General features: G+C 43.2%; 2 protein-coding genes across 3 annotated transcripts; one reads left to right on the top strand and one right to left on the bottom strand.

Moving 5' to 3' along the window:
• Positions 1 to 5,461: 5,461 nt before the first annotated feature.
• Positions 5,462 to 9,134, top strand: tuft1b (tuftelin 1b; the record flags this gene model as incomplete). The annotated part of the gene is made up of 9 exons (XM_084455003.1): positions 5,462 to 5,494; positions 5,721 to 5,786; positions 5,881 to 5,970; positions 6,913 to 7,023; positions 7,575 to 7,798; positions 8,077 to 8,182; positions 8,441 to 8,524; positions 8,808 to 8,902; positions 9,062 to 9,134. The coding sequence occupies 9 exons, from the start codon at positions 5,462 to 5,464 to the stop codon at positions 9,132 to 9,134; spliced, it is 882 nt and encodes a 293-aa protein (XP_084311129.1).
• Positions 9,135 to 10,583: 1,449 nt separating this feature from the next.
• Positions 10,584 to 13,127, bottom strand: LOC311323402 (protein C1orf43-like). 2 transcript variants are annotated; one of them, XM_084455617.1, is made up of 8 exons: positions 13,066 to 13,127; positions 12,812 to 12,881; positions 12,559 to 12,660; positions 12,311 to 12,419; positions 12,150 to 12,203; positions 11,888 to 12,054; positions 11,600 to 11,658; positions 10,584 to 11,057 (listed from the first exon to the last, which is right to left on the bottom strand). In XM_084455617.1, the coding sequence occupies exons 2-8, from the start codon at positions 12,869 to 12,871 to the stop codon at positions 10,850 to 10,852; spliced, it is 759 nt and encodes a 252-aa protein (XP_084311743.1). In that variant the 5' UTR covers positions 12,872 to 12,881; positions 13,066 to 13,127; the 3' UTR covers positions 10,584 to 10,849. The 2 variants fall into 2 exon arrangements, with proteins under 2 accessions (XP_084311743.1, XP_084311742.1); XM_084455616.1 differs by having other exon boundaries at positions 12,812 to 13,102.
• Positions 13,128 to 15,174: the final 2,047 nt, after the last annotated feature.

Raw genomic sequence — 15,174 nt, 5'->3', positions numbered from 1 at the left:
CTTGTATGCTGATGTTCCATTGCTTCCAGTGACACATTTTACACTCTAGTCAGTACAGAGTGGTGTGACAGCTCAGGTCTGCCAGTATAATAAGAGGATGACTGAGTGTTTATCGTAAGCAAGGGGGTGGTCAGTGTAGAGGGAGTTGTATAGAGGGGGTTGTATAACCACACCAGAGTGTCTTTAGGTCCTGGCTCTCTATTGTGTCCAGTGAGGAGAGCAAGACACATTAGACAGTAAATGGACACCCTCTCTGGGAGGGCTGGGCCTTTTAGTCATAGATCTTCTGTGAAGAGAAAAGAATAGCATAGTTCCTGCTAAAGGGTTTATTTTCAGCACTGTTTTTAACACTTTATTCTTGGTTTCCTCTGTTCTTCTCCGCGATTGTACAGTTGATAGATGGACCTAGTCGAAAGGCCAGGGTTTCATGGCTTTACAAGTTGTTTTGAGAATGGGAATGTTGTGGCATCATTTGGGAATGTTGTGGCATCAACAGCATATGCTTGGTGATTTATATAAAACAGAAATTTTTATATTTGCAAAACAAGTAAATGTTATGATTTAAAGGTTGAGCTGGATCAGTCATTTTGACAAAATATATACAATATATGTCTCATGTTGATTCTATCTGTATTGCTGTTAGCCAAATTATGGTTTGGCACTGACGTAAATATGCATGAATTAGAACTTGCATGAGACTGAATAACACACAACTGACACAGTGCATCTAGCATAACTACCTATATTAAAGTGTTAACCAACCCATAAAGATAATCACCTCAGATGGTGTATCACTCAATTCCAACATAACAATGAACAGATTGTCTTCATAAACAGCAATAGTGTCACATATGTGCCACAAGAAGGAAGGTTCTGAAGCCGTAGAGTTGGGCTAGCTTCCCTCTGTGGTTTTAAGGATGCTTCAGTCATTCTTCCATGGGGCAAGTATGTGGATTATGGATATGAGTGAAGCTCAGTCTGTCCAGGCAGGCTTGGGATGGAGCCGCCAGGACCGGTACATCTCTGTCTGTCTGTCTGTCTGTCTGTCTGTCTGTCTGTCTGTCTGTCTGTCTGTCTGTCTGTCTGTCTGCCTGTCTGTCTGTCTGTCTGTCTGTCTGTCTGTCTCTCCACTGCTGGCTGAGGATGTTTTGTTTATTAGAACTGTAAAAGCAAAGGGTTCCCAGAATAAAACGTATGGGTTCTCACATGCCCAACATGGCAGAATACCTACATTCATTGCATAACTGATCAATTTGTCCTGGAACACTCTTGCCGAGAATTGGTTGGAGGGGAGTTGGTAGAATGTCAACTAGGATTAAGTGTTCGCGTGTGGACAATGTACTTTGGAATGTTTGTCGTTTCCAGTGTTCCCAATGCAAACGTGTTTCTCCTGTTGTTGTTTGCTTGGAGCTACTGAGTGACATGATCACTAGAAAGTCATTATACTGACTGTAGCAGCAGTCATGGCCTAGCTTAAAGACATAAAGACATACGCCCTCTCTTCTGGACAGGCCATTAACCTAAAACCACCCATCAGCTGCATTCCAGGTGTTGCGGAGAGTATCCATTAAGGGATTTGAAAGGACTGTGGGTGTGTGCGTGCAGTGAGAGAGACAGAGACAAGGGGCTTATGGTTTTGCACAGTGCAGGAAAGGAACACTGTGTCTGCCCACATCCTGTATGTGTGTGTGTGTGTGTGTGTGTGTGTGTGTGTGTGTGTGTGTGTGTGTGTGTGTGTGTGTGTGTGTGTGTGTGTGCGTGTGTGCGTGTGTGTGTGTGTGTGTGTGTGTGTGTGTGTGTGTGTACGTGTGGGTGTGTGTGCACACGCGAGGTTACGAGAGAGAGAGAGAAGCCCTGGGGCTTGGGCCGCTCCCTCTGATCTCTGGCTGATAGTTGAGCTGCCAGCTTGTCACAGCTGCAGCTCTGATGGTTTTTCAGGCTTGACTGTTACATAAAAAGCCTGATGGAGGGGGGTAAACAGTTTAGTGGACTGTACCAACTCTACACAGACTCACACACACAGTTAGAAGCTGACACGTATGTATGTGTGGACAGACACACCCACAGCTGCCAGAATACTCTTTCTCCCAGGGACGTACACAGTCCTACTCCAGAACACACACAGTAGGTACACACACACATACGGTATATAATATAATGTAATAATTAGAACTACAAGATCTTGAAGGTATTTTATTAGCCACGTGGCAAATGACACACAAATGGCTATGTCTTCGGGCAGTGCTGCGCAGCACATACACTGCTGGACCCTCAGTAGGGATCTGATGTCGGAGGCAGTTGGTCTAGTGAGTCAGACCGTCTCTGGTTTGCTATGCGCCATCTTATTCATCGCTAATTGCACTACTGAGGCCTGACATGGTCCCACAGGATTCCTCTGACAACACAGAGCTCCTGTCCAGACAAGTCAGCTGTGTCCGTACTGTCACCCCAGACCCCCGGTCCCACCCAGACTGACTAAACATTCCTGGACGCCATATTATGTGTTACGCATTAACAACCCAACCCAGTATGCGTGTTCGTCTTATAGGAGGTCTATCTATGAGGTATACTTATAAGACTGTTCTTACAGTACAGTACAGTTTGTCTCTGCAGCGAGGGGTTGTTGGAGCGTTGTCTTCTCTAGGAGATGGTAACAGATTGTGGAATGCAAGAGAGAATGTGAGAATGTGTTGTCAGCTCTGACTCTCCCTTCATCATCAGGCTGCTACTGTGTAATGTCTTCTCTTCTCACTAAACAATTCGAGGTGTACTGGTCAGTTGGCTGTGTATTGTATAGATAGGCCTACAGTCTGTGGTATGAGGAAATGTTTGCATACTGTAGATTAACACAATAACAAACAAAGCTATTGCATAGAGAAGCACCTGAATTTGGGTGGCAGCTAACCCTGTCAAATATTTAACGACTCTTCACAGGTGTTCCTTTAGATATGGTAAGAGTCACACCTGGTCTATGAAAATGCCTTTCTGTGCTAAAGCTGCTTTTGTGAAGGGAGCCAATGGAAATGTTGGTTACCAAGACACACCCAGCTGGGCTGAATGCATCCAGTTAAAGCGTAGGTAACTTTTATAGATCTTAAAGCATCTTAAAGCATCTTTAAAGATCTTAAAACATACCTTTTTAATATTGCTTTTACCATGTAGCTTTACTTGTATTCTCATTTATACTTTCTTTATTCTATTTTTTCATCTTTAATTCTTTAAATGTTATTGTTTATTTTAAATCATTCACATTGTGTTTATATGATTTATGTTTTTATCCATCTCTTTTGATGTAAAGCACCATGTGCTACATTGATTTGGATGAATGGTGCTATAGAAATAAAATGACATATGGTTCTCCGTATAGTCATGATTTGAGTGATGTGTAATGAGCCTCCAAATTGCTCTGCTAGGATCTCTCTGCCCAGACATGATTAAACATGAGTCCTGTTTGTTCCTATCATGGATTCACACAGACTAACGAATTAACTTCATAAAGATCAGGGCTCCTCAGAACTTGGTTATTATCGTTTGGCACTGCAGCTTCTACTTGTGGTATCTGGCATCGTCTCAGAGCTCTACTGATGTGGAATATTTTGTAATGACGGTGTCCTGAAAGAGATATATGATGCTGGAACATCCTCATCATACTGATCAGAGCACTGGATGCAAATAGAGTATCTGAAGTCATTGGAAATGTACTGTAATTGGAGACAGATGCAGATGGTGGTAGATATTACAGGAGGTGACCTGGAGGTGAAGTGCTGTATTGTATTGCATTGTATTGCATTGTATTGTATTGTATTGTGATTGTGTCATGGTAGAGTTACCAAAAAGATATGTTTTCGCGTTGAGGCAGTTGAAGAAGTCACATTATATCTTGGTCCAGAAACACACATAATATCCAAAACAGTTCTACACTGCACAGTGCCAAGGTAAACAAGCACTGGGCACACAGAGACATGGATTAACTCGCAGGGGAAAGGTAAGATCAAGAGATCTTAAGGGACTGCATTGGCAGCCATGTTACGTAAAGCACCCATGCTCTACATACACTCAGCGAGTCTTTTTACCCTTGTCTGAAAATATTTCATTCATGTTGAACACTGAACAGCCATTAAAGCTGACTTTCTTTACTACATCCAGAGAGGCTTAGTAGAGGTTTGTTTAGCCTTCATACCTGAAATGGGTGTTCTCAAAGTAAAGGTATAGGCCAGATTATGTAACCCCTCACAGAGACAAATGATTTATTGCATAAAACAAAGGAAACGGTAATTGCTATTAGATTATATTATAAAAAGATTAAGGACCAGATTCAGGACTGTGATTGAATTCCGTGTACTAAGCCAATGTGCATGGATCCCTGGGTGAATCTCATTGTTTCATAATTTAACAACAGTCATATTTATTCTAACATAGAACATGACTCCCTTGAGACTGCTGTCATGAATAGAACTTGACATCATTAGCATCTAAGCCTGATTTGTCACAGCCCAGTAGCCACACTGTCAACACATCCACAACTGACGCTGTCCTAGCTTGATATGTATCATCAAGGCTACACAGTTGGTCTGTGACTCAGCAGTAGATTATATTTTTGGACCTCCAGGTTTGGCCTGGATTGACTTTTCAAGTTAATAGTGTTAGCTCAGAACTGGACCTGGGGCAAAGATAGCACTGGAAACATCTACTGAGTCGGTGGCAGATCTGTATAGAGGCTGGTCAGAGTCATGAGCTTCACAGCCCTACAGTAAATCATTTCCTCCAATGACAGTTTTATTGGTGACCGCCCCTCCCTTACTTCCATTGACGATGTTCCAACTCACCCACATATCTTTCCCCTTGTCCTCCGTCTCTCTCTCTCTCTCTCTCTCTCTCCACTATGGCTCCCCACTCCACTCCCTTGTTCACATTTCCCCTCTCTTCCATCCTAATCCACCTTATCCTCTCATCTTTTCACCTCAAGATGGGTGCAGGCAGCCCTGACTGACACTGCAGGACCAGAACCAGTTCACCTGGCCAGCCGGGCATCACAACAGCAAGGTACTACAGCACAGCCCCTCTATTTCTGCAGTATAGTATCACATACATACATACATACTGTATACATACATACTGTGCCATTCAATACTGTAATCTTTTCTTTCTTTTTTATGGTATTGTATTGTTCCTTACAGCCAACCAGCAGAGCGTTTGCACTACCTCGGCCACCTCAGTGAAGACCAGAGACTTGATTTGGTCACACCCACGAAGGAGAAAGTAGAGGTCATCAAGGTGGGTGATTTCATGCTGTGCGTGCATGTGTGTGGTTCATAGAATAGTCATTAAGAACACCCTTATTCAATATATTATTGAATAAACCTACTATGTTTATAACGAACCAATCTTCCTCTCCTGTGCTGTCCAGGTATACCTTGAAGCACGCAAACAGAGAGAAGCCAAACACCAGCAGAGTGTGAAGATGCTGACAGACGAGGTGTCCCAGATACAGGAGGTAAACACGGCCATCTTAGCTTAGCTGTCTGCACTGATAACAAGTATGCGGTGGGAGGGGCTCTGTTGAAGGTCAGGAGGGGTGTGTCTGTGTAGAAATCAAAGATCAGCAAGTGCGTGCGCGCGTGCGTGCGTGCGTGCGTGAGTGTGTGTGTGTGTGTGTGTTTGTGTGTGTGGGTATCATTGCATAAGTACATGTACAGAATATAAAGTCTTTCTGTCCTTAGGTGAGGTACTGTCTAAAGACCCTTAGGGAACAGATGGCAGCCAGACAGAACAACAACAACAACAAGGTACAACTGATAAATAAACAATAACATGAAAAAGAATGAATACTTAACAGTACTGATGCAGTACTAACTCCACTAACCCCTGCTCTCTCCACAGTTTCCTGCCAATGGCTTCACTGTCAGCCTTCCTGGCAACCAACCAATTGTCACCAATGGTAACATTGTTGGTATTGAGTCAGAAACTCATGTAAGATTTTTTTTTTTGCTTATCTACATACTAAACTTTACTAAGCCATAGAGAGTGGTTGTTTTAGTCTTTGTCTTTTTAAGTTTCACATTAGTGCTTCCTGAACATTTCTGTAGGAAACCTTTAAAAATTTCCTAAACCCCCATTTTCTACCCTCCGCAATATTCCTACAGCAAAATTGTGTTGTGCTGTAAAATGGCTGCTGGACTCAGAATCCCACACTGCTAGTGATACTGGTCATGCAGGAATATTGCTTGCTTGTCTCTCGGTTACACACACACAAACACATGCACACACACGCGCGCACACGCACACAAACACACACACATACACACACACACGCACACAACCATGATGCTCTAGCAACACATATCCGATACCAGACCATTATTTCAGCGCAGCACATCATACATCCTGTGTAATATAAAACCAAACATCCATCTCTCCTCTAGGTTGTGTCACAATGGAGATAGAATCTACAGGAATGTTTGTCTGCTCTGTGACTCAATGACCTGTCTGTTAATGTACATGATGAGAGTTCTGTTTCACTGCCCTCCTTTCTAAATGGTGCTAAAGACTTTTGACATAGAAACCAATACAAAGACCCATATCCGACAAGAACAACAAATGTTTTTTACTCTGATTGATTCAGAAGGAAATGTGTTCACACACACACACACACACACACACTGAGAAAGAAACCCTCACTTTTACCTCTGGCCTCTTGGCCTCTTCCCCCGGGCAAAAGGGTGAAAAGGTTGTCAAATATAATCAGCCCAAGCACATCTTGTCAGCATCCTCTTTCTGTATGTCTCTTTCCCCTGTCTAAAGGTTCATAGAGGTTGTTCTCAACTTAATTAAGCATCTCTGTCTCTCTCCACCCCCCTCTCTCTCTCTCTCTCTCTCTCTCTCTCTCTCTCTCTCTCTCTCTCCCTCTCTCAGATTAAGGAGAACAAGGAAGAGAGTGCCCGGCTCAGGGAGTTGACTAAGCGTCTCTACGCTCAGCTGAAAGACTCAGACAGGAAGCACCAGGAGGAGAGAGACAGACTAAAAGTATGTCCTTATCAAATCAAAATGTATTTGATGGTTCCCTTCCTCCTTGCTACCTCTCCCACGCCCTATCCATATGATCACAGGAATCTCTCATTCTCCATCCCTCTCTTTTTGTTGATCTGTTCTGTTTTGTTCTCTCAATCCTCATTATCCAGGGTCACCTGAGGGGGTCACACGGCTCTGTGTCAGAATGATGTAACGGTGTTGGATGACCTTTCCAATTGACCTTGTACTCTTACAACTGTGTTAGTGGCATAGATTGACTTGTATGATAAGGCAATGAGGTCGACTTAGAAATGTGTTGAATCCTAGGCATGCTCAACAATCTACAGTACTGCTGGTGTACAGGATACACACAGATGGTTCCATTTTGTTCCCCATCAGATTAATAGTGTTGGGCTCCATTTCAAGTTCCATTTCATTTTGGTATACACCAGTATTTTCTAAATGATAGTTTGGTCTATGGTTTTCAAAACGTCAGCGGGGCCACAGCACGAAAACAACGTTTGTCTCCGTGCATAGTTACCCTGTTCCTGTGGCTCTCCCTGCAGGCGGAGAGCCACGGCGTCCGCCAGCGTCTGGACGAGCAGTCGGAGCGGCTGCAGCGCGCGGAGGGTCAGGCGGAGGAGCGCGGCCAGCGGGTGGAGGAGCTGCAGAGGCTGCTGGGAGGAATGGAGCTGGAGAGTGCAGCCCTGAGGGACAAGATGGCCGCCAGCGAAGCAGAACTGCAGCTTCTGAGAAAGTCCAAGGAGGAGGGCCAGGGGGACGAGCCAAGGTGAGGGGCTCTATCACCATGTTGTTGACCTACTCAGTTAAACATTAGACTATTGCATATTCACGTTCTTTGTAATGGGAAGTCAGATTGAATGAGTTAAAAGTCATAGATAAGATGGTGAAATTACCATGTAAGATATTGTATTACATAAGTATAATATAAATATAATACAAATTAGATAGACATTTTAGATTGCGCATATGCTGCTCACATCCTGGTCACGATTTTGGGTTATGTAACCATAGTAACCAGACGCTGTGTGCGCACATATACTGTAGGTCTCAGGAGCTGGAGAAGGAGCTGGCCCTCCAGAAGGAGAAGATCCACCATCTTGATGACATGTTGAAGTGCCAACAGAGGAAGGTCCGCCATATGATCGAACAGGTAAGAACACACACACACACACACACACAGACACACACACACACACACACAGGAACTTGCATACAGGAAATTTGATTGCGCAGGGAGAAGTGGGGGCTTAATGGATTCACAGGAGGACAGCCAAGCGGAAATGTGTGGCGAAACACAACACTCGTCATCAATAAGTGATGCAAGTGCCTCTGGAACACTGAGTTGGTGTCCTCTCTCCAGTATCCAGTTATAACGTTTGTTTATTTGTTTGCTTTTCTTTGTCCACAGCTGCAGAACTCACGGACAGTGATCCAGGAGAGGGATCGGGTGATCAGAGATCTGGAGGAGAAAGTTGCTTTTCTGGAGGCTGAGGTGAGTTTGTGTGTATTACTGAGTGAGTGAGTGAGTGAGTGAGTGAGTGAGTGAGTGAGTGAGTGAGTGAGTGAGTGAGTGAGTGAGTGAGTGAGTGAGTGAGTGAGTGAGTGAGTGAGTGAGTGAGTGAGTGAGTGAGTGAGTGAGTGAGTGAGTGAGTGTGTGTGTGTGTGTGTGTGTGTGTGTGTGTATGTGCGCGCGTGCCTGTGTGTGTGCAGATAGATAGAGGTCTATGTCGGTGCTCTTGATGTCCTGTGACGCCTCTGTGTTGCTACAATACCAGAACAGAGAGATGCATGACCAGATGGAGTACCTGCTTGGAGGACAGGCCCCCGTGACACAGACCGCCATCGAGCGCAAGCCTCAGATCATCTACAGGTAACAATATGCGTCTCCCTAAAACACAACTCCTATTCCTCTCATCTGCCAAGACATTGTTTTTTGAACGAGGCAGAAATGAAACGTGTATGAACCAAGTTAGGGAGGACAAAGGCTTTGGAAAGTAATGTCCTCATGATGTTTTTCTTCTCCCGACAGCAAGCCGCTCATACCATCAACACACACCAACAAGACACTTCCCTTCATCAAAGTCATCGAGATCAGGTCCTGAGCAGAGAGAGACAGAGACACAGACAGCAAGAGAAAAAGAAATATGGCCAAAAAGGCACACATACACTAAATCACAATAGCACAGTTTGAACCTGGAAAAACATTTCCATAATCTAACTCTCAAGCGTAAATATGTTATGTATGTTAACCCTAACAGGATGATACAGTACTCTAGGTGCAGGTTTGTAGTGCATTTAAACGTGACACCACTATGACAAAGCACACATGTATCGTGTTGTTTGACGCATAATACAAGGAATTTTGTCAGTCCATGCTGAATGACACAGCAATATAAGAAAGTTTAGTAGTTAAGTTTATGAGTTAATTTTCAGGCTGTGACACAGTGGCACAATTTCATCTGCACTCACAGGATGGTGGCCTATAATAATATAATGCTCTCTGTGTTACGCTTGAGACATACATACAGGCAAGACAAAGTAGGAAAGAGTTATCTCTCTTGCACACGCGCACATACACACACACACACACACACTGCTAAGTTATATGCAGTTCCGTCAACATTGTCAAGACGTTTTGCCCAGGTATACTGATGCAGTGTGAACAATTTTGGTTTAACCTACCTTCTTCTTCACCAACTATACATAGATATCGTAGGGCAACCTATAGAGTAGTGAATTAGCCTTTTACTAAGTAATTCTATACTTGACTTTTTTGACCTAGATACTTTACATCCATGCCTATGTGTCTACATACAACTCACTCGTGTCAGATGTAAGTGTTAGGGTTGCTAGTTAATGTGTTAATACATGAGATTCTATGTAACCATGCCTCTCTCAATATCCAAGTGGCTCCCAGCTGCCCTAAGCATTAAGGTAATGTAACTGCAGTGAAATAGCATGTGCTATTATCTTTATCTTATTCTTACTTTTCTGTTTACTATGAAAACTGTCCCTCACTTGTAGACAGACGTTTGGTAGTAGTGAAGTGCATATCATCATTGTCTTTGTTCAAAATAAATCTTATACTATTTAAATATGTATGGTAAAAAAAAAAGTGTACTGCTGTTGTCTTTGTGGTGCATCAAAGCACTGAACACGCTTCCTAACGTTCCACTGCCACCTAGTGGAATAGTTTAACACAAGATGACATGGGATGCAAGATATTTTTTATCACAAGCACATAAACACATGTGTATTACATCCCCCCCCCCCAAAGTAAAAACATATAAAACTTAATTTATACATACACTCTTTCATCTAACAATCCAAGCACTCAAATGATATTTACAAAGCTTATATTTCAAGGTTGGTGGGAGGATCAGTTCAACATGTCACACGTGTATGCATCAAGATCCAGAACTCTACATTTGATGTGAGTGTAATAATTATGTTCTGTAAAAAAAATAAGAAAAAAGATATTGATGAGGTATTAAATCATGGTAAAGAGACTTACTGGAAAGAAGCACATTAACATGCTCTGTCTTGGGGACATTCTTATGTCTTGTGAAAATAAAGACAAATTTATTGATGACACCTGAGTGCTCCTATGACCCACTTTACACAACATTAATAATGTTTTTGGTTGTCTGTCTCCACGGTAGTCACATATAACACTTCTATCTACCCAAGATCAAATCCCTTTCAAATCCCTTTGATTTCAACGAAGATGTCCCTTTTTAAGCCACAGGGGTCACACCCCTTCATCTCACTGACTTCTAAAAGGACTTCCACTCTAGGAGTTCTAATGGGAGGTCTCTCAGAGGGTGCTCTCCAGTGTGTTATAGTTGTCCTTAAAGCTCTTGAGCTCCAGGAAGTGCTTAGGCCTCTTGCTGCGCTGGCCGGTAGAGGGCAGGTAGGTGACCTGGATGGTGGAGGGAGTATTGCGAGCTGGAGAGCCTGTCAGGTCCTTGGCTGCAGACTGGTGGTGCTGGTCTAGACTGGTGGTGCTAGAGTAGGCTTTCACACTGAGGGACAAAGTGAAAGGGAATAGCATTACACACAAGTGACCTGAAAAAGGTAAGTTGGCTTATTGCATCTTTCGTGTTGAAGAAGATTGGGGCTACGAATGTATTTGTAACAATTGTGTTTTTATGCCCCGGAGGCATTATGGTTTCGGGTTGTCCGTACGTGAATGTGAGTAAATGGCACAAATAAGTAAATTTGTCTTTGGCATGTGGGGCCATGGTATAAGCGGGATAATCAACTCATAGATGTGCGTCGGGTGGTTCTTCGCCTCCACGTCGTGCCTCAAAACCGTTTAAAGCACACCTACTCGTTGATTATCCCTTACTTATAAAAGGAAATAGACTCTGAATGTATCTTTGTATTTTGATTCTCAACTCTCTGGGGGTTAAACTACCTGCAAGCTTGCAATAAATCTGATCAAAAGTGTGTTGGTCTCTGGGACGCTTTCGTCACAGAATAGACTCTCGCCCATCAAACCGAAAGGAGGTCCAGAATTAATCTTCTTCAGTGTAGAATGTGTGTCGTTTAAAATAATACTTACACATCAGCTAGTTCATTAAGAGCATTCTGATATTTCAGAAACTCAGCTTCCCCAAATACCTGGAACATGATACGTGGTATGTGTTAAGTCACATCAACTATAAGTAAACACGGTAGGTTTACATTACATTCTACCCATATCCTGTAGATATGATAAATAAACCTACTTGATTCAAAGACAGTCACATCAAATCACGAAAACACATGTTACTCTTTTACTGTCACATGAACGTTCACGCAGTACTCAACAAAAGGACACACACACACACACGTCAGTGCACACACCCACCCCGGTCCCATGGCGTGCGCTGTCGTAGCCCTCCAGGAGGTTGTCTATGAGCGTGCTACGGCTGCTCTTGATCAGGGAGTGGGAGTTCCGCAGCTCAAGAAGCCATTTTCGGAAGCTGCGTCCGGTGAGTGCACTCGGGCTCCGACTAATCTCCTGCAGCGGGATTCCTGGGGTTGGAGGAAGGCAGAGAAAGGATGGTAAGTTGTGAGGAGAAGAGAAAATGGACTGACGCTGGGTAGGATACCTGTCCACCTGCTCTTACCGGAGTCACGAATGGCATCCAGGGCCTTCATTCTGTACAGGTAGTTGTAGCAACCTGAGAATTCACAAAGCAAGTCATCATGTATGCAAGTCATTCAGCGCAGAAACCACCGAAGATAGCCTAGTGACCACTTTGTGTTCATGATGTGTATAGTGACTTACTAAGCTGGGTTCCTTGCTTCAGCCTATCATCTTGTTCTGAGAGGAGACGAGGCTCGAAGCAGATTTCCTGGACCTTGGACAGGCGGGAATCAATCTCTTCCCGCAAACCCTGGAAAACATGAGCAACACAGAGAAGAAAGAAACATGAGTAAGGAATCTTTAGTTTGCAGTTGATTGTGCCATGTGTCACTGCAAAAGTTGGACACATGACATGACAGAGAGGTACTGAGGGCTGGAAAGGAGTCTACCTTGGGGGCGTTGTGTCCAATAGGGGCATGGGGTCCTCTGCGAGACCTCATTGCGAAACGCATGATCTGCCTCTTGACGAAGATGAACAGCAACACGAACACCTGCACGGGACAACCAGTCCAGTGTAAATTATTTGGATAACCTTGCCTGCCTGATGCTGAGAGGAGCAGTTAGCTAACGTTAGTGCAAGCTAGCTTCAGTAGTCTACTTGGCTAACGTTAGCTAGTACCCTTAAGCAAATCGACCACTTACCAGGCTGCCGTAGGCCATGACTAGCACAACGTTCACTCCCGACAAAGGTGACTCTGCCATGCTGTGGAAGCTGTAACGGTTGTCCGAAAGCTAGTCATAAAAAAGGTGAAAAACAAAACCGCTAATCGAGCGTTATCTGTAACTGCTAGCTAGCAACGCTGAGCTCTCAAGCACAGGTCGCTGACAACAAAAGCCATTACGTTAGTGTAAGCTAGTACTAGCTATATTGCTAACAAATTTACTGATGAAGTCACGAGTACACGAGATGTCCCCCTTTACATCAGCTTTACATCTTGTTTGGTTTTTAGGACGGCTTTCTTCTTCTTCTTTGGTGTGTAATGTCGGGGGGCAAACCTTGTGGTGCATTACCGCCACCTACTTAGGACGAGCTAGAATTACAGCTCCATGGTAATTGTTGAAGAGTAGGCTACTGACCTATCAACCTCAAGGTGATGGCTTATTATGTGAAATCCCTACCATGGCTTGAATCTCACCACCAGGTTTTATTGTTATCCGTGGCTCATGAATCTAATATGTTATTGCTTAAACTACCATCACGATTCATCATGAGTCAATCAGTCACTCTTAAAATGCTTCTCCCAATTCTCTCTCCCAAATGTGTGTGTGCTCCAATGCGCTCTCTGTCAGAGCAGTGCCACTTGATTTAGACCTCTGTTCGTGCTCACAGTTCAAAGGTCAACTCCTCAGTGTCAACTCACACACACGCATTCCTCTTCAACCTCCCTCTCCGGAGGAAAGGCCCAGGTTAGACCCTCTTTAGTCGACCTGGGCAGACGGGTCTGTTCATCAATTCAATGACTCAAGCAAGATATATCAATACTCACCAAACCAATAAAGGCGAGGAGAAAATATCTGATGCAAGGGTAAATATCTTTATATAAAATGTGGTGTTATACATAAATTATACAGACAATCCAGTTACATGAAAAATACAGGTTACAAAAGAAAAACATGAAAGAGAATAGCTCCCAGGTCTCCAGCCTCTGACTTCTTCCACACCTCTGTTGGTGGAAAGAAAAGTCTGACTTCCTCAATTCTTCGATGGAAAGAAGAAGTGCCTCTCCCTCCTCGCAAGCTATTTTTTGAACCCCCTTCCAGGAGGGCAGGGTGTTGATGTCACGTCTCTTCGGGTGAACACAGTCCTTCTCTCCTCCCTGTCAGATTAACAATCCCTGCATTCAACATTTTATCTCTCTCTCACCCACAGCAGGACATCACAGAATAAATGTCTAATTAGCATCTTATTAAAATCCTACTTTAAGCATTACCTATATACTCAAACAGTTGATACATGGATACATTCTCAAATCATTGCATTGTCATTACTCTCACACGTATACAAGGTTACATAGTTAATCATGACTAAGAACAGATACATGACTTATAAATGTCTGCTTCTACTTTAAGTGATTACATTTCCAATAAATTATATTCACTCTAAACAGTGTTACTTTCTTGATTACACCTTCTAATTTTAACATCTATTATTTGCAACCTCATACAGGAAAGCTGTTTCTCTTTAGGCAGTTCATCCAACACTATCCCTTTGTTCCTTCTGATAAGTGCCAGATCCTGGCTAGAGAGGGGGGGGTACCTTATCACTTTCCCAGTGCTAGCTCGGCCCTTGTCAGTTCCATCTGTGTGTGGACTATTCATTATTCATCCATCCATCCGTTTTTTAGAGGGATCTGCTTATAATATTTATTATTACCTTTCCGGCCTGTCCCAGGTGCTTGGGTAGGCTGTAGGCCTCTCGTCTCTCATGTCTGACTCTTGGGCCTAATGTGCCAGCCCTTGGTGCACTTGACAGTCCACCTCGTTCCTGACTGGTGGTCGGGATCACTACAGTAGGCCTAATAACTGTAAAATTGGTTCCAGATACGTCTAGATACTTTCACTTCTGCGCTGTGTGCACCCAATATTTGTCGTATAATGTTGAAGATGTTTACATGCATTTTCAGTCACCTACTTCACTTGCAACTTCTCTAGGCGAATAATTTGAATTAATTAATGAATTAACTAATGAACAGGACTGTAGTCTTTCTGGAACGCACACGATGAACGCATGAATGAATGACACCATTGCATATATAAATATTTACGACTACAATGTTTACCTCAAGTCTGTCTGCTTTTCTCAACAAAATCCTTGACTCAAAAAGTAATCTCATGCCAACATGTAGAACTACATCTACATGTCACTAGAAATGTTAATAATTCATTCACTATTGACATTTCCAGTGATATCATTAATGAAGTAATTTCTTTTTTGTAATGCATTTTGAGCTGTATTTCTGTGTTATTATTATTATTACTATAAATAAGATATAGAATAGTTTGGC

The sequence above is a fragment of the Borostomias antarcticus genome, assembly GCF_949987555.1.
Source record: "Borostomias antarcticus genome assembly, chromosome: 21".
Taxonomy (NCBI): Eukaryota; Metazoa; Chordata; class Actinopteri; order Stomiiformes; family Stomiidae; genus Borostomias; species Borostomias antarcticus.
Note: the sequence above shows the minus strand (reverse complement) of the source record. Positions and strands in the feature narration are given on the sequence as shown.